The sequence below is a fragment of the Mytilus edulis genome, unplaced genomic scaffold (assembly GCF_963676685.1).
Source record: "Mytilus edulis unplaced genomic scaffold, xbMytEdul2.2 SCAFFOLD_1416, whole genome shotgun sequence".
Classification (NCBI taxonomy): Eukaryota; Metazoa; Mollusca; class Bivalvia; order Mytilida; family Mytilidae; genus Mytilus; species Mytilus edulis.
The window spans coordinates 1-21070 of NW_027267260.1; the positions used below are offsets into that span (position 1 = coordinate 1).

The 21070-nt window shown below is 32.1% G+C and overlaps 1 protein-coding gene across 1 annotated transcript; it reads left to right on the top strand.

Moving 5' to 3' along the window:
• Positions 1-2169: 2169 nt before the first annotated feature.
• LOC139505084 (uncharacterized) lies at positions 2170-19798 on the top strand (the record flags this gene model as incomplete). Its single annotated transcript, XM_071294899.1, is given in 8 exon segments — positions 2170-2280; positions 3654-5061; positions 7566-7689; positions 9788-9910; positions 11789-11825; positions 13263-13381; positions 14564-14759; positions 15891-19798. Coding segments are annotated over 8 exon segments (2495 nt in total), but the record flags the coding sequence as incomplete, so codon positions are not given.
• Positions 19799-21070: the final 1272 nt, after the last annotated feature.

Here is a 21070-nt window from a genome sequence, read left to right on the forward strand (position 1 = left end):
TGGTGGATGGAAATATTTTATGATCTTTATGTCAGTCGAGCAGGTTTTATTTAACTGTGACCTCATTCTCACGGTTCATTGCACAGTGTTAAGTTTTTGTGTTTTGGTCTATTTTTCTTAAACTATAAGTAATGTGTCAACTATATATGTTGTATAGAAGCATTGTTAGCTGTACCTGTCTGCCTGGCATGGTTCATCTGACCTGGACCTCTTTTTCAAGGTTCATTGGTCTTTGTTTAGTTATCTTGGTTAATGTTAAGTTTATGTGACAGTTGTAATAAAACTTAGCTTTATACTTACGACTATCAACATAATATCAATGATTAGTATAGAAGGCGAGACATTTCAGCGTGTGCACTCTTGTTATAATTTTGTTTTGCTTTTTTGCTTTTCATCTTGAGAGAAAAGAAAAAAACATTAAAATTAAAAACAAGGTCTTTCCACATAAATTTTCTAAGTAATTAATAAAAAGCTGCTTCAGTTTACTCAAAGTTACTATTGGCGTCCAATGATAGGTTTCTTCATACTGATTAAAAAAATATATGGTTTCTATATACTTTTGTCTGAAGTAAAGAAGATAATTTGCTACTTCTGGTTAAGAAAATGTCACTTCCTATCTCATTTGAAAGCTTTATTCACACAGATTCCAAAAATATATGGTTTATATATACTTTTGCCTGAAAAAGGGAAATAATTTGCAACTTTCGGTTAAGAAAATGTCACTTCCTGTCTCATATGATAGCTTTATTCACACAGATTCCAAAAATATATGGTTTATATATACTTTTGCGAGAAAAAGGGAAATAATTTGCAACTTCTGGTTTAGAAAATGTCACTTCCGGTCTCATATGATAGCTGTATTTATATTGATTCCAGAAATATATAGTTTCTATATACTTTTGCCTATAATTAGGGAGATAATGAGCTACTTCCGGTTTATTGAAGGTCTCAATGAAAGGTTTATGTATGCCTATCAAACAAATATATGATTTCTAGGTACTTTTCCCATGAAAAAAGTGCAAAAATGGCTACTTCCGTTTGCTCAAGGTCACTTCCAGTTGACATTTTTTGAGGTCATATGTCACCCAACATTTTGCAAAAGACCCTATGACTTTATTATGAACCAAGTTGAAGTAATAATCAATCAACCTTAAATTAAAACAGTTCAGGGGCAATAACTCCTATAAGATGTCATTGTTTCAGACCAAATGTATCATTATCTTCATCACTATAAAGCAAAAATTTTGCACTAGTTCTATTATATATATCTTTAAAAGTGTCAGAGAAAATTTTGAAGAAGACTTTGACCTCATTTTCTAAGTTAGGACCCAAGGACCTCAAATTAAAAGACTCTAGGTTTATATGGCTTATGGTTTACAAGTTACAAAAACAAAACGATAAATTTATTTGTTAAAGGTAGATAACTCCTATAAGATTTCACCGGATCACTTTGATCCAAATCAGCCAAAAATTTCTGAGGATGTAACGAACAAATAAGAAGAAGAATTTTGTCGTTATCTTTTTGGTTAATGAGGAGATACAATAACAAGAAAAACAGTGTTTGGGGAGATAACTTTTACAATAAATTGTCTTCAGCTAAACATGGTGAGTTTCAAAAGCGCAATAACTGTTCGATAGAATATCCAAAACATCTAAGCAACATCTTGCGAAACCACTTTATACCGAAAGAAAAGGGTTTGGCAGAAGAAGAAAAAAAATAAAATAATAATAATCAGAATCAGAACAAAATCAATAGGTCTTTCCACGGAAATGTGGAAAGTCCTAAAAAGCAAAAATGATCAGCAAGACAAGATCTGCAAATAGGTCAGCATAGGTGAAATTGTAACTGTAAGTTGTCTTCCTATGGGAGTAATTGGCCTTAAAAGATCATTTTTACCTGAAAAAATTATCAGGAATACAAGATCAACAACAGAGAGATTTTATTGATGCAGCTACTTTTTATTTGTTCAAACTTTGAAATTTAAGTATTATAACTGAACATGGGATTTTTTGTCTTCATTCATAGCTTGTGCATTGGCTACTTGTGGTGATACTTTGAATTGTGATTCAACATGATGAGCTACACCATGTAAGCAATTTTCAAATTTTTTTGATAGATAGTTCATGTTATTTTATAAATTTTCATAGTAGTTTTTTTCTGGTTTGCAGTGCTCTTGTATTCATCAGAAAGTTCCAATGATGAAGGAGATAAACTATGTGGAAAGCATAGAATTGAAACAGAGGCAGAAAATGAAGTACTGCCAATGAAAAAAGCAAAAGGTATGAAATAATAATATTGAATAGTATTGAGGTTTTCATGGCTTCAAAAAAAGGTTCGTACATATGTTGACAATGAAAAGGTATTACCAGAATTACTGAATATCTGGGATACAGATGAGATCTCTATTGTCAAAACAAGATATTTTATGATGAATATACCAGTACAATAGTATATCCCTTGTGGTCAAACCCCTTTTAAGAATCTCTCAATATAAGATCCCGGGGACCGTATATTTTCTTCTTCCTCTTGACAAGAAAAAATATGGATAAATCTCTGTTTCTCCCCCACACAATCCCTATAAGAAGATCCTCTTCCTTTAAACCATATAATCATTTCTCACGCCAAGACAAATATTTTTGAAATTCCACCAGTACTTCAACAAACACTGGGTATCTTAAAAATTGTGGAAGAGAGACATTAAGTGGGAATCTGCGGGATGGGGGATCATTTAATTTTGAAATCTCAGGACAAATTTCCATTCAGGAGTAAGAAAATAATATTTATTAGAACTATTTAAAATTTGCACTTAATGTTTGGAAATGCATAGATCAAGAAACATGAACTAATTTCATCATACATGCCTCTCTCAAAAAATGAAGAAAATTGCTGAATTTACAATTTTTCCATTTTGAAATATTATTGCTGCCAAGTAAGGGCCTTAAACAGTACTATGAATTGTAAGAATGTAACAAAAAGCCTCTGTAGGGGTACCTTGTAAACATTTTAGCAGAGATCTGGGTGATGTGACATTTATTATATGGTACCCAATCTCTGTTGGAATTATTTTGATGTCTCAGCTCACTTACTTGGCCTCCTGTCATCATAATTTTATAAAGAAAATCATCTCCACAATAAATGTAATTTGCATTCTTGAAGTCCAAGATAGTCATGATAGTCGATCAACTCTTTAAATGAAATTATTCCTCAAGTCCTTCAACAAATTTTCAAAAAACAGCATTCAATTCTTATGTTTTAAGATCATTGAAATAAAAAGTGGATTTATGATTAACATTTTGATTCTTAAGTAGAAAATAAGTAAGAAAATGTGATGAGTGAATAGTTTGGAGGAGTCAAATTTTCTAATTAAATTACATGAAATAAATGCAAGTGACATAATCAGATTTGTTCTCAGCCAATAAAAGATAAGCATTTGTATGAAGTTAACACCTACTGCAAATATTTGTACATGCACAACAAAAAGGAACACCTTGCATACAGTTACAACATGAGGATAAATTACAGTTAATTTACTGTTGTTATAACAGCTTTGCTTTCTAATACCCACCATCTTAAATAATTAAACATACAAATGTTTTTTATTGAAAGGTAAGTGATAGATAGAATGCTTAGGACATTTTATTTTTTTTTTCAGTGCTTTTGTCTTCCACAAATGTAGAAAAGACGTGTGTTATCAATTTAGATCAAGAAAATGAAAGTTTAAAAGAAAGCCAAGATGATGATGAGCTTGAAACATGTCAGTTAAATGAAAATGAAATACTCAGAGCAAAAAACAACAGCAAAATTTACATCCGCAGAGTGATTAAAAGTGTTGGAGAAAGCAGCCAGCCAAAAAAAAAACTTGATCGTGTATATAATTCAAGGCAGTGTTGTTTGTTTTGCGAGAAGATGGTCCTGCACTTGCCAGTTCATCTTAAAGCAAAACATAAAAATGAGCCAGAAATAAAAGCAATCTTTGAAAAAAAGGACAAACATAGATTCGATGAAATAAAAAGAAGGGGCAATGATAAGCATAATAAAACTGTATTGAAGGAAGGAATTGGCGAATTAGTTTTATCTAGAAGGCCAGTTACGGAATTTGTCACTGAAAATTATGGTCCATGCCCCCACTGCTTTGAATGGATGAATATAGAAACATTAAAAAGGCATCAATCCAAATGTAAATCTGAAGTCAATGCTACTGCAATTGCTACTATTAATGGTCCTAACAAGACTGTTTTAAGTAGTAAAAAAGTGCTCCAGCTAAAATCTGACATAATTAGTGGGCGGATATCATCGGACCCGTCACCAAAATTACAAAACGAAGTTTTTTCTATAATGACAAGAGATACTATATCAACAGTGGCAAAAGCAGATAGACTTATTGTTAGTCTAGGGGACTCTTGGTTAAAGCGAAGTGTTGGCAACCCAAAAGGCAAATATTATGCATCCCAGCATATGAGATTGATGGCAAGACTACTGATTAATCTCCAATCGATTCATCATGATGTTCAAAGCAGAAGGTTAAATGATCTAGAGTCAGAGAGTTCGAATATTGATCAAAAAGAAAATGACATAAGTATGGAAAAAGTTAAGTCACTATGGGAGTTTCTGGTCCCAGCCCATTTTCAAGATGTGATGAAGGCGGCTGTCATGTGTGCCTATCCTTATATGGATGATATTGAAGATTTGAAATCTCCTTCAAATGCAATCAAAATAAAACATGACTTGGTAAGGTTATTGGACATAAAATGGAGCTTTATTCAAAGTGAGCACCATCTAGATGGTGCTGACCAGTGTGACATATTCAGGCGAATGATGGGAATACACTGGAATGAGTCAGTTACTAGACTGGCAAGAGCAGTTCTCTTTACAAGATCACTTTCAAAAGAGAGCCCAATTCCTTCTCCTGATGATATACGAACTTTGACAAAACACATTACAAGTGAAATAAAAAAGTTAGACTTGTCAGAACCAAACCAATTCAAGAGGGTGATGATGTTGACTCAAGCTAGGCTACTAATGTTCAACAAACGAAGATCAGGAGAAGTAGATAATGTTTCGTAAGTTTTAGATCAAGCCTAAAAACAGACATTATAGATAAAGTATGTTAATATTCAACTATTATGGAAATGAAATTTTTGATATCTTGCAAGTGAATGAACTAAGATTATATAGGATTATCATATATGCTTGTACCAATATTGGCAAGCTGCTTTGATATAGAGTATTAATTACTGACTGGTAAATGATCATTCTGATAAACTTGAAAAAAAAAATTTCAATCGACAAACATTTAATTCATTTGTTGACATTTTGGGTATAAGTAACCACAGGTGTGAGGCGATTTTTTTTTTTAATGTATATATACTAAAACACCAACCAGGTCAACAACTTGCTTCTTCAGAAAAAATTACCAGTATCAGCCCTCTTTTCTTTAACGGTCCTTTATCAAATTGCAAAATCAAAAGCTCAAACACATCAAACGAATGGAAAACAACTGTCATATTCCTGACTTGGTACAGGCATTTCCTTATGTAGAAAATAGTGGATTAAACCTGGTTTTATAGCTAGCTAAACCTCTCACTTGTATGACAGTCGCATAGAATTCCATTATATCGACAACAATGTGTGAGCAAAACAAACAGATATAATAGGTAAACATGTCAATAATTGGGGTACAGCAGTCAACATTGTGTTATAATCTTAATCACTATAAAAATAAATAACTATTTCAAGAAAGAAAAACGAAATGGCATATAGACACTATATAGACAAAATACATAAGCAAAAATGAACGACAAGAATACCAAAAAATACCATAGGACAATAACACAATGGCGGGATGTATAAATACCGAGCCATGCCAAAAGTATATTACCAAAAATGGACTAAACAGTAAAGGTTAAAAATATACAAAGACAAATTGCGACCTTGACATCATTTTCATTGTTCCTTAGTCAATATTAAGTTTTATTGGTTAGTTTTGTTTCTCAGATACTATAAACAATAGGTTAACTATAATTAAAGGATAGAATGATTATTAGCTCACCTAGCTGAAAGGCCAAGTGAGCTTTTCTCATCACTTGGCATTCGTCATCGTCGTTGTCCGTTAACTTTTACAAAAATCTTCTCCTCTGAAACTACTGGGCCAAATTTAATCAAGCTTGGCCACAATCATTATGGGGTATCTAGTTTAAAAATGTGTCCAAGACCCTGCCTGCCAACCAAGATGGCCGACATGGCTAAAAATAGAACATAAGGGTAAAATGCAAGTTTTGTCTATTATCTTGAAAACCACTATGAATAGAGAAAATCTGACAGGGGCAGAAATGTTGAGATCTACCTGCTGTCCATTTACGTCAAAACTGTCAGACAACTTCTTATAGGAGTTGTAGCCCTTAAATGTCAAATTTTATCAATTTTTTTCATTTTTGTCTATTATTTTGAAAACTATAAAAGATACAGAGAAATTTTTATTACGAAAAATGATAATCAAGACAAGATCTACAAATAAGTCAACATGGCCAAAATCATCAGATGAATCCTTATTGGAGTTATTACTCTTTAATGACGATTTTTACCATTTTTTTCATTTTTGCCTTATATCTTAAAAACTATAATAGATAGAATTAAACTTTAAAAAGCCAAAATGATCAACAAGTCAAGATCTACAAATAAGTCAAACCTGACCGAAATCTTCTGTCGACTCCTTATTGAAGTAATTGCCCTTTAATGACGATTTTTCCCAATTTTTTGCATTTTTGCCTATTATTTTGAAAACTATAATAGATAGATAGTAACTTTATATAGCAAAATGATCAGCAAGACAAGATCTACAAATAAGCCATCATGGCTATTGTTGAAGATGCAGGTGAGCAACACAGGCTCTTTAGAGCCTCTAGTTATTAAAGGGTTCCTATGACGTTGATCTCTTTTTCATGGATCATTGATAAAGTTGTTTATGTTGTACTTGTAGTAAAATCTTTACCCTTAAGACTTTCAGCATATAAATTAAAATCAATTATGATCAGTATAGCAGGTTAGATATTTCAGCATGTGCACTCTTGTTTGGTTTTGGAATTGCTCATCTGTATAAACGTATCTTCTTTCAAAGCAAAGAACAGATCTTAATGGCCCTATTTCTAAATTGAGTCTTGGTTTTAATCTTTCATACCTGATAATTATAGAACTTGTAATGAAGGTCATAAAATCAACTGTCTATGGAGTATTTGAACTCCGGGTAAATTTTAAGAGATCTTGTTTCATGTTAAAAGAAATTGTTGCTGTTCTTTTGATTCTTACAAACTATAACATAAATGATTGTACAATTATCAAGAAAAATGAAGAAGTGTTTCCGACACTTTACTTCAGAAAATTAAAGTGCATATATCTAGACATTACCATATAACAAGAGTTTTTATTTTTACCATGCTATCAATATCTTCATACATTTTTTATAATTTCAAAACTATTTAATGTGTTGATTTGATGAAATTGAAATCCTACAGTTTTGCCATGGAAATAGCTATATTCTTTTTTGTTAAATTGATAATTTTATTTTCAGAGTAAAGCAGTATGTTTCTAGGAAATCTGGATTATCAGATTTAGATGCAAGTTTAGGAAATGACCTCAGTGAATTGGAAAATCATTTGCTGAAATCTCAGGATTTAATGTTGGTTCGTGGAAAGGTATGTTTCTACAAATGTAGCTTTACTATCTTATATTCAAGAGCACAATTTCCTTATTTAATGTTATGCAGACACTGAAAGTTTGTAATGGAAGACAGTTGTATGTTTTAGTAATAAACAAAAGCTGAATATGATTCCCTAAGTCTTACATTTTCTAGTCATTGTCGAGCCTGCAACTTTTGTTGCAGAAAGCTCGACATAGGGATAGTGATCTGGCGGCGGCGGTGTTAGCTCACTTCTTAAAAGCTATTTATTTTAGATGGTGGAAGACCTGGATGCTTCATATTTTGTATATAGATGCCTCATGTTACGAAGTTTCCGTCAGTCACATGTCCATTGTCCTTGACCTCATTTTCATGGTTCAGTGACCACTTGAAAAAAAAGTTCAGATTTTTTGCAATGTTAAATTCTCTCTTACTGTAACTAATAGGATAACTATATTTAGTATTTGCGTACCTTGCAAGGTCCTCATGCCCGTCAGACAGTTTTCACTTGACCTCAACCTCATTTCATGGATCAGTGAACAAGGTTAAGTTTTGGTGGTCAAGTCCATATCTCAGATACTATAAGCAATAGGTCTAGTATATTTGGTGTATGGAAGGACTGTAAGGTGTACATGTCCAACTGGCAGGTGTCATCTGACCTTGACCTCATTTTCATGGTTCAGTGGTTATAGTTAAGTTTTTGTGTTTTGGTCTGTTTTTCTCATACTTTATGCAATAGTTTTACTATATTTGTTGTATGGAATGATTGTAAGGTGTACATGTCTAGCGGGCAGATGTTATCTGACCTTGACCTCATTTTCATGGTTCAGTGGTTATAGTTAAGTTTTGGTGTTTTTGGTCTGTTTTTCTCATACTTTATGCAATAGGTTTACTATATTTGTTGTATGGAATGATTGTAAGGTGTACATGTCTAGCGGGCAGATGTCATCTGACCTTGACCTCATTTTCATGGTTCAGTGGTCAAATTTAAGTTTTTGAGTTTTGGTCTTTTTATCTAATACTATATGTCATAGGTCAACTATATTTTGTGTATGGAAATATTTTATGATCTATATGTCAGTGGTGCAGGTTTTATATGACCTTGACCTGGTTTTCAAGGTTCATTGCTCAGTGTTAAGTTTTTGTGTTTTGGTCTATTTTCTTAAACTATAAGCAATAGGTCAACTATATTTGTTGTATGGAAGCATTGTTAGCTGTACATGTCTGCCTGGCATATGGTTCAACTGACCTTGACCTCATTTTCATGGTTCATGTTAAGTCTATATGACAGTCGTAATAAAGCATTATATTTATCAACATTATATCAATGATTAGTAAAGAAGGCGAGACATTTCTGTGTGTGCACTCTTGTTTTGAATATCAGCATAATTTAAAATGCAAATAAAAATATATTGGTATAGTGACAGCAGTCTTCCTTAACATCTCTGGAATCAACACGAAATTTTCAATCCTCAGGGATGCTTTATGAATTTTAAAACTTTAAATTCACTGTGGACAAGAATTATGTAAATCTTTTATTTTAGAATTAGTTGTATGAGAAGGGAAATGAAATCATTGAAAAACATGAATTAAAAATAATTTATTTAACAATGAGCATGATAACAGTCAAATTTATCACTGCAGCATAGAACTAGTACTGGAAATTTAGAAATTAATGTAATGTTTTTATTAGCTCACCTGGCCCAGATCCCTGAAACTTTACAGGAATATTGTCACATGTTGATGTTGTGCACCTGCTATTATGGAATTGTTTGAAGAATTTGTTCCCATTTTTCCAAACTTGGGAACTTAGTCATTTTTAGCAAAGTATTATGGAATAGTTTGAAGAATTTTTATCATTTTTTTCCAGACTTGGGTACTTAAGTTATTTCCCAGCAAAATTTATAAACAGAGTAAATTTTTTTTGTAATTATCGACTCATACAGTTTTCAACTAAGATCCTAATTCAAACATCACATAAACAACCCGGCAAATTGAGACTTTGACCCATTTTTATGTTTATTCCACCGAAACCACCTACCCTAGGTAAGACATATAACTGTTTAAATAGCTTGTATAAAACAAAATGCATGTTTGTATTTTTTTTATTGCAGAGAAGCCGTCCTGTGCCTGTAATTATTCCATCAGATGTAAAATGCAGTCTAGATTACTTGTCTGATTCAGACATTAGAGAAAAGGCAGGTTATGGGATGCAAATTGGCTTTTTCCCTCTAAAGGTTAGTTTAAAGTAGAATATTGAAACTTGGAAGTAATTATAGATGATTTTTATGGCACCGCCACATAGTGGTCGGGCCATATACTTTTACCCTTGTCTGTCATTCCGTCTTTCCATCATTCCGCAACGAACCATTATATGATACCACTGTTTTTATAAAACGCCTTCAGATATTTAGCTGATTTTTTGTATGTGAGTATACCATGATGAGTTACAGATCAAGTATACGTTTCGTTCCGCTCCTCTGTTTTTTGCTGAAATTATGGGCTTTGGACTTTGAAAATTTCTTGAAAATGAGTTATCCAGACTTTTTTTCTAAATGCCTTCAGATATTGAGCTGATTTTTGGTATGTGAGTCTACCATGATGAGTTACAGATTGAGTTTATGTTTTGTTCCGCTCTGCTGATTTTTGCCTAAATTACGGGCTTTGGACTTTTTTGGACGGGGCCATTTGTGTCGTTCATATCTAGTTTAAAGTTAATTGCTAACAATTAACTGTGAGAGGTCACTAAATGTTTGTAAAACGGCACATTGCATCAAGGTGTCTACGTATTTAGTTAGCAAATATTAAGACCAAAAGAATTAGTTTGAGATCTGTGAATGGTTGATAAGTTGGTTCCTAAGATTGTCATTTGTGGCCTAGAGTTTCTTTTTTAAACTTTAAAAGCGGTACCTATAAAATTATTACAGTCTAAGATGTTCTTGGAGTGTGATTGATGGAAGGTGTACATCTGATACTGTAAATTCAGAAATTGTGTGCTTCATTTATTATAGTGATTGTTGAACAATCGACACAAACATGAGATTAATTATTGTAATTTCAGGATATGCTGCATGCAAATAGCGCATCAGAATTTAGATTAGAGGTTGATGTACTTCTTAATGTCTAAAAATCTTGTATCAACCTCATGCAAAGGCAGCAATTGTTATATTATTATAATACATACCCCAGAAATAGAGCAGAAGCTATTTTGCTTGGTTGTAAAGATTGTGTCACATATTATTGAGGTTTTTAGATTTCTATTTTTAGATATTCTAAAAAATTGCTATAATAACGCTAATGAGTGATCAGAAAACTAAAACAGACATTCAGGTTTTTGAAATTCTAGCAAAAAGTTTGGTCAACTATTTTTTGGTCGTTAGGCTTAAATTAAAATATTGTTTGTTTGCCCTTTACCGACCGACCCTATAAATTCGTTCCGCCTGAAAATCTTTTATTTGTATTTACCAGCAAGATTTTATTTTATTTTAATTTTTTCGTTCCTACAAAAAATCTTATATTTGTATTTCCCGCTCAAAACTTTTTTACCGGAATCCTCAAGTTTTATCTTTATGGTATAAGGTCTAGTCCGCTTGGTATCACGTGAGCGTTTGACATGCACACTTGCATTTAGAGTTTCAAAGCATTTGTTTGAAATCGATGTTGAACGCTTTGACATCATGATATGACGTACTTTAACTCTGTATCTTTATACCTGAAAAGTAGGGTTCATTTACAAAAAAGTTTGTTTACTACAAAATTATCAACGTGTGTACAAACTATTTTGTGTAAACAGACGTTGTATTCTATGTGGGGATGGCCTTTTGTGATCCGTAGATCAGGATGATTATGTTAAAACAATGCCTTCGACCAGCATTGCTATATTATTTATATCTGACATCAACCAAAGGTTACAAAAGCCTGTAAAGTGGAGAATATTTGGCAGTAAAATCGCCCAAGTTTTCCATACAGATCATTTATAAATGCGATGTAAAATACGTGACAACTGAGTTTAAGTCTTGTAGCATTTTTATTGGAAACATAGGCACACACGGAAATTTAAACACTAGGGACCTTTTCTACTAGTAATGTATGTCTGCCCGGACATATTTTACCAGGACAAAGTTATCTCTTACAGAAAACCTTTAGGTAGAGGTAAGCGTACAAGGTACGTAGTACAGAATATTAGTGCAAGTTAAAACTCTTCATAGTTCCAGGCATATATGAACGTTGAAAATATGCGGCACAGCTCTATATTTTGATATTTGAAAACAAAATAGTTACGTGCATATGAATTAACTTCACATTCTACATGATATTTTTTTTCAAAACGTAGTCCCAGAAATTTATTAGCAAAAGCAAAACAGACAAAAATGACATTATGCAGATTTTGTATCTATAAAATAAAATATTATACCTACCTGCCTACCCAGGAAAAAAAATATACCGAGCCAAGTTATTTTTTTTGGGAAAAAAATAAAATATTTTACCTACCTACCTACCCTGTTTCAAAACATAGGGTCGGAAAAGGGCAAACAAACAATATTTTAATTTAGGCCTTATTACAAGAAATAATCTCAAAAAATCTCTCATTTTCTCCCAGCCCAATTTACCCCTAACACTTATTTTGATATGGACTGGTCAATGTTATTCAATTTCGTGAAGTTCAAATTGGATAAAGTTATCATTTCTTCACCTTTACCTGTTGATTTCTTTTTACACACACGTATACAGTAATTAAATTGACATTCAAAGTGAACACAGACAAGTTCATGCATTTTGTTAATGAACATAACATAACATGGAAGGTAATACAGAGAATCTTTACAATATCAAAATAGCACATTCATCAGAAATGTAAGAACCTTTATAGATTATGCTTTTTTATCCATTGAACAAGTTTTTTTTTTTAAGATAAATACTGAAATATATTTTCCCCACATCTAGGCAAGGTAAAAAACTTAATTGTCTTATCAAAAAACAATATTTTTCACTATAATTTTGCTGATACAATTCCGATTGAACCCAAATGAAAGCAGCGATTTAATGAAGTCAAAATATAACCGATCTACCTATTTTTCATCACCAAGAGTTAATTTGATCATATTCAGATTGGATTCGTCTACCTCAGAAAATCTTGTTACGCACGATAGTAATCAAAGAAACCAGCATATATCATGGCATCAATGAATCTGTTCTTTAAATAACTAGAATTGTAATTATCAGTATATGGTCAGGTCTGCAAAATTATACAGATGAAATGTTAACACTGCCTTATGTAAGATATTTAGGCATTTAAGGGGGTACCCAACACTTTGAGTAAAATAGATTTTGCTCGTTTTATTTTCATAAAATTTTGACGAAATATTCCTTTACCTGCTAACAAAAATATAAGAATTTCAAAAAATTTGAACCACCCAATTTATAGAAATAACATTGGATAAATAGCAGTTTGACACACTAATTTTGATCATTGAGAAGCTTGAATTTTCTTTACTTATATTATGAGATTAAAACTTTCAGCTGATTTTTAAAGAGTTAACTTTCTTAGGTGTTTTGAACCCTCCTTCAGTTCTATTTTGTTTCTTGTAGGTGTGAACAGCACTAGATCTTATGATTCGTTGAAGACACTTTGTGATGAATGCCATCTAAAAAAGCCAGAACAAATCACTAGTGTGGCCCTCCGAAAATATACGGCAACACTCTCACAGGTTGGTGATTTTCACAAGTACATGCTTCATTTCCACATTTTTAGCGCACTTGACCCAAAGAGTTAAGTGAGCTATTCTCATCACTTAGCATCTGTCGCATCTGTCGTCTGTCGTCGTTGTCGGTTAACTTTTCAATTTTGAACCTAGCGTCTGTTGTCTGTCGTTGTCCGTTAACTTTTCAATTTTGAACCTCTTCTATAGAACCACTGAATGGATTGAAACCAAAAATGGCATGAATGTTCCTTATGAGGTGCTGACTAAGTGTTGTTATTTTGTTGCCGATCCGATGCCGATTAACATAATCTGTCTTGCATGTTTGACTGTCTCTCAATCTTGGGACTTGATAGGAAGTGCCCGATTCAACATGTAAAGTCTGCGTTCAAAAATAGATGCATAATTTCAAAAACCATAGTAGATCCAGGTGATTGACACAGGCTCTTTAGAGCCTCTAGTTATGGATGATTTGCTTTAATTGTCATGATTGTTATATCTAGATTAGCTAGGTTGTGTCATGACAATTTTTTTTGGGGGGTACTGTAAAAAAATTAAAAATTACAGATATTTATATACCTTGTATCAGGATATTTTCACATCAAATTAAGTTCAATGTTTACATGAATAGGAATTTCAGAAGCAAATCATTTCATATTTTAATTTATTATTATGTGTTCATTTAATGTTATTTATCCATGTCTAATATAGTAGATTGTACATATAACACTCTACTATGAATATAGAGAAAAAACAAAACACACAAGATGATTTACAGTTAAAAGTCATGTTAAAAAATTATGCTCATCCTGAAAGGCATAAGCATGCTTAATAAAAAGTTAAAAAAAGGTGTTTGTTTGCCAATGAGACAACTATCCACCAATTTATTCCAGATCTGCATCAAGGATAACGATCGAGGATAACAATCTTCCTTGTACCTTCTTGACATTATCTAATCAGCACCTTTTCTATACTCGGAAATCTTCTACAGAATATTTAAAAAGTATATCAATCTACAACACTCTTTGAATTACAAGCTCCTGACTTTGTATAGGCACATACAGAATGTGGCAGGGTTTAACATTTTTGCAACTGCTCAATTTCCCCTTATCTGGGACAGTAGTGTAGTAGAGCACAACATTAGAACAACCTGTAAAAATCAAGATAACTTACAGTTTTTACATTTTTCAGGTCCTGAACTTAAACGATACAGAAATCCAATGGGCATGCGACCATTTGGGTCACACTAAATCCGTGCATCTCTCACATTATCGCCAAAGATCGGGATTCATTGAAAGAGTAAAAATAGCAAAGCTAATGCTTGTTCAGGATTTGAATCTAACCGGAAAATTGAATGGGAAATCCTTAGAAGATACTGAATTGAATGGTAAATGAAAAGTAGTTTAGAAGACTGAATCAAATTAAATTACAAAAGTGTCAAGTGAGCTATTCTCATCACTTGGCATTTGTCTTCTGTTGTCTTTCATGTCTGTCATCCGTCGTTCTCATTGTCTGTTAACTTTTACAAAAATGTTCTCCTCTGAAACTACTGGGCTAAATGGAATCTTAGCCACAATCATCATTAGGGTACTTTGTTTAAAAATTTGTCTGATGATCTGGCCCACCATGGCTAAAAATAGAACAAAGGGGTAAAATGCAGGTTTTGGCTGATATCACTAAAACTTAGCTTTGAAAGCTAAACTGACATGGGGTAAAAGTGTTCATTGTGTTTAGATTTATCTTCCCACAAATTTTCAAACAAATCAGACAACCCATTGTTGGGTTGCTGCCCCTGAATTGTAAATTTTAAGGATTTTTCACAGTTTTTGGTTATTATCTTGAATACTATAATAGATAGAGATAAGCTGTAAACAGCAAAATAGTTAAGCAAAGTCAGATCTACAAATTAGTCACATGACCAATTGACATCTTCAATTGACTCCTGAGTTATTGCCCTTTAATTAAATTTTTCACAATTAAAGGAGACATGACACGATTTTCAATTTTAGTTCCAAAATGTTTATTTATACATAACTTTCCCCAAAAATACATCGATAGCAGTATAAGTGTCAAATAATTAGTAAAATATGTATTTCAATGCATCGATCTATTGACCTGATAAATGTGCATATTTCCATCCCGGTCCCTTAGAAAGAGGTTGCTACGTCACTGGTTAAAATCAGTCATATTGACAGTAGGGAATAGCGCAAATTTATTTTTGATTATTTACTAACAAAACGCTATGAACGTGATAAGCAATCATTCTGTGATATGCCCATGGATTCAACAATAGAATTAAGAAAAATAGTGACATGATATTTTCCATTTTTTGAATGACCCGCAGACTTAGAAGGTGACCCTTTTAATTTTAACATTTGCATTAAACTATCTAAATACATAAAGGTGAGACATATCTTTTTATCACAGTTTATTTTTTTATTCAGTAATGTCTGATTAAATTTGAAGTAAAAAACTGAAAATTTTTCAGAGGTAAACTATATTGTATGTTTTTTTGTAGATTTATTATTGGAAGAGATTAGAAAAGATTGTGATGAAAATGATGTAAACCAAGATGAACTACCAGTATATGAGATTTCAGATAGAGTATGTGGGAAGGACATAGAAATTGACAGATTGTCTGATCTTGATGAAATTGATGATGTAGAAGATGTTGATGATCAACCTGCAGTTAAAACAAAAAGAGTTCGCTGGCAAAAAAATGAAATTATAGAGATTGAAGAATACTTCTCAGAAAACCTCAGGACAAAAACATGCCCATCCAAAAAAGAAGTTATAAAAGCAATTAGCACAAGTAAAAAGAAAAAAGGAACATTGGCCAATAGATATTGGCACACTATCATAAAAAAAATCTCAAACATGAACAAAAAAAAGTAATAGCTTTTGGTGTTTTTGATTAATTGTATATATTAGGTTATAGTCCGTTTCACTGCTATAAATGTGTTGAAATTTTTTTTTTAAAATACATTTTTTTCTTGATTTATGTTAACATTAGTCCGAGATTGCTGTGACGTTTGACAGCCTTTTTTAGGACTTCTTGGGGCCGTTGGACGTCAGAGCGCACTCTGTATAGAAAACATGGAAATTGCCGACCCAGACTTGAGCTGGCATATTTCTATCTCGAAAACGTTATAAATTTATAAATTATATACCATTTGATTCCTTATTCATTTTCCTCCACGAATATGTTTGTTTTATTAACCTACTAATCCCCAACTATACAAAGAAAGCTTTATTTCCATCAACCCTCCATTTTTCAGCAAAGTACTCTCACTTTGAACAAGTTATCATCTGACCTTGACCTTATTTTCATGGTTCATTGGTCAATGTTAAATTTATCTGATTTGGTCTGTTTTTCAGATATTATAACAATGGGTAAACTATATTTGGTGTATGGAATAATTGTAAGTTGTGTATGTCTGTGTGGCAGGTGTCATCTGACCTTCACCCAATTTTCATGGTTCATTGGTTAGTGTTAAATTTTTCTGATTTGGTCTGTTTTTCAGATATGTAAGGATAGGTGAACTATATTTGGTGTATGGAATGGTTGTACTGCCTACATGTCTGTCTGAAAGGGTTTATTTCACCTTGACCTCATATTCATTGATCATTGAAATGTAAATATAATGTAATGCTTGTCTAAACTTTTTTTTTTTTACTTTCAACATAAACTCAATTATGAACACTAAAACAGGCGAGACATTTCAGTGTGTCCACTCTTATTTAATTATTGACCAAAAATTATAATATTTATAGTCAGATTTCATATATATCATATATTAACATACATTAAGAAATAAAATCTGAATTTAAAAAATAGATTTTAAAGAATTTTTTTTGCAGATTTATAGCAGTCAAACACACTATACTTTTATAACTGCTGATATTGATGTAACACACTGCTTGTGAAACAGTGCATTAGGGGGTGTTAGATGAACTTGTATCTCAGCTTAACATAATTTGTGATTATTGCTTAAGAAAAGGATGAAACAAATTGAATTTGAGATTACTGGGTCAAAGGTTAAGATTACATTAGCTATTTAAAGAAAATCTTATTTTCTAGAATAATTTAAAGTAAATTTGGAATATCAATGAAACTTGTTTGGAAAATTTCTGTTATAGGTCTGAGGGACCTAAACAAAATTGGGCAATGAGGTAATATTTTTGCTCATGAGGAAATTAAATAGGTAATGGGAATCTCTGCAATTTTTATCTGCAATCCTCAAAGATGTGTATTATTTTTTTGGAGTTTTTGATGGTGGTTGTACTATTAATTAAACTTGTTATGTTTTCAACATTTTTATGTCCGAAAGGCATTGGGTCATTAAGATTTACCTTTTGTGTGTCCTTCCCAAAGTTCCATTCAGTAATTTGTAAATGCTTCAAACAAATAAATTGAAATATCGTGATGGACTAAAAAACACAATCAAGTTCAAATTTCAGGATATTCACTGTTATCATTTGTTAGTTATGCCCAAATAAAATTCAGAAAATGGCCAAATTTATTTTTTCTCTTTAATTCATAAATTGAAAATATTGTTATGGACAACAGGTGAAGTTGATGTCCCTTGATTATTGAAAAAATGGCAACTTGGTTGTTGGACAAAACTTCTGATTTGTTGAGGTAAATGGTTTGAAAATATGATATGTTGTTAGGAACTACGGAACCCAGATGGAGTTTGAATTTTCTTCAATTACCTTTTATAATTTAAAAAAAAACTAAATGTGGGATGTTCATACTACAGTGAGACATGTCTAAACTGAACTATAAGCCTAAGATGTTTTGTTTATGAAGGTGTTCAGATTACACAGGTTCCAATAGATATAAATTTATATGAAGGGGCTTTGCAAAATGTTTGGTTTAGACGGGTTTCCTGTTTATACAGTGTTTGGTTTAAACAGATTTCATTGTATTACTTACGAACACAATTTATAGTATTTGCAATTTAGTTGTCATCACATTTGGCATGTAATGGGTAAAGGCCAAGACAAACTGTAAATATGTTTTTGCATTCAATTGCCACATACTGTCTATTACTTTAGGCAAATCCACCATTGAGATAAAGTGAAATGGTGTGGAAATGGATAAGTCCATATATTTAGTGGATGTTTTTGTTATTTTTGTTCAAAACGAGGTCTCAAATAGAGGTTTCAGCATTTTGTTAATAACATATAAGTGATTTATTTTCTGTTGTTCATACCTATTTCATTGAAGCCTTTAATCTGACAGCTGTTTCAGAATTTGATATATATATATATATATATATATATAGAAAACGTCTAGATATGTCAAAGATCTTTCTTAGGGGGCACTGGAATCATTATGGAAAACGATACTGTACACAATAAATAAATTATAGAGGGGGGATAGGAGGGGTCCTGATCCCGAAATCCCGGGCTTAAAAAAAAGAAATCCTGAAATCCCTGGCTTAAAAATACGAAATCCCGAGGTCCTGAAACCCGAAAGGGTCAATCCCTAAATCCCGAGCTTAAAAACACCCGATCCTGGAGTCCCGATAAAGGTCCTATCCCCCTCATTATATATTCACCGAAGAAGTTTACAAAACAATACCAAAGTTAATGAAATTAAAGAGCTGGAAGAATATTTCTCAGAAAACCTCAGAACAAAAACATGCCCATCAAAAAAAGATGTCATGAAAGCCATTAACACAAGTAAAAAGAAAAAAGGAACATTGGCCAATAGATATTGGCACACCATCATAAAATGTTAATAACATATTAGTTGATACCATTTGTTTTTTTAAATTTTGGTTTTGTTTTGTACACTTCTTAGGCGTATATATAATTTATTTTTTGTGTACAGTATCGTTTTTCATAACGTTTCCAACCCCCTAAGAAAGATCTTTAACTTATATCTAGACGTTTAAAAATAAAAAACAAAAAATCACATATAAATTAAACATTGTTTCTGGTTAGGGCATTCACTGCATCTTATATGGTTCATCAGTCAGAATTGACATTTTAATAGTAACAACTTGTGATGTTACTCATTAGCAATGTCTTGCGATAGTCATTGTAAAAAATACGGAATAATATTTACAGACCAAAGTTCACTTCCTATTCAAGGATGGATTGTACAGTTGAATAAAGAAGTGTCCCTTTGCTTCATGAGGAATTTTATCTTCAGTCCACATCTTAAAAAAGGAGATATTTTAAATTTTCGCTCTATTTTGGGTTTTTTTTTTAAATTATATTTTCTGTACCAAGGACTTTTTATTTATCAATATATATATATATATATATATATATATATCAGTTTTAACTGGGCTTGTACACATCTGGTGCCAGTTGTTTTCTTTTAATTTGATAAACATATTTCATTATCAGACTTGTTTTACTATTACATGATAGTACTGATGGTAACTTGAATAAATCTGTAGAACAGTTTTACTATTGTTTCTTTAAAACGCACAGCACTGTTATTTGGCCCATAAGATAGATTCTGTTTTATGATGTTACATTTTCACTGAAAAAAAGCATTAAAGTAATAATACACAGCCCATTGAAGAAGAATTATTTATCCTAGTAAAAATTATCCATAAGATAAGGGGTTTTTTAATCTCCCAGTCCTTGGAAAAAAGACACCAAGATGCAAACTTTTCTACTAGACTTATTTTACTGAAGTGTGTTTTGGGGGAAAAACTATAAAAGAATAACAGAAACTGTAAACAGAAAAAAAGAGATAACAGTCATGAATTATATATTCTAATATACAATAGGAAGTATGTCCATTGTGACCATTGCACATTGACTAAGGTGAGCGACACCAGCATTTAAGAGCTATTTTAAAGAAAAATCAATTAGTTAAATTTCACTTTCTTAGTTAAAATGTCATGGTTCAGTAATATTTATCTTCAGTGAGATATCTTTTGTATGCTGTTTTATCCTTTCAAATCAAATTGAGGTGTTATAACAGAGGAATACATGAATGGGTTATGATTTTGCCTTGAAAAATATTAATGGGCTTTCATTTTCACAAGACTTGTGCATATGAATTTTTTTTTTTTTTTTTAAATCCCAGCTTTACATCTGTACCAGTTATCTTGTGTTGAGACCTTATACCCTGCGTCCCTGCCTACTGTAGTTTCATTTAATGATTGGTTGATTTATTACTAAATAGCTGAGAAGATTGCTAATAACATATATATTTATTCAAGCATTTGCTATCACTTGAAACTGTTTTGGGTATCCATATTACCATATCATGAGTTACATATTGGCATGTATTTTCCAATACCAAATCTGTAGATCTACATATATCTTAAATATTTTTGATATTTTTGATAGGTTTTCTTTCAACTAGCACCCATATAGACATGTGGGACTTTGGTCACCTGTTTGTGAAACTGAGAATTATAAAGCACCCATATAGAAATGTGGGACTAAATTCATCTGTTTGTGAGACTTACAATTATACAGCACCAATATAGACATGTGGGACTTTTTGTTAACCTGTTTGTGAGACCTATACAGCACCCATATAGACATGTGGGACTTTTTGTTAACCTGTTTGTGAGACCATTACAGCACCCATATAAACATGTGGGACTTTTTGTTAACCTGTTTGTGAGACCTATACAGCACCAATATAGACATGTGGGACTTTTTGTTAACCTGTTTGTGAGACCATTACAGTACCCATATAAACATGTGGGACTT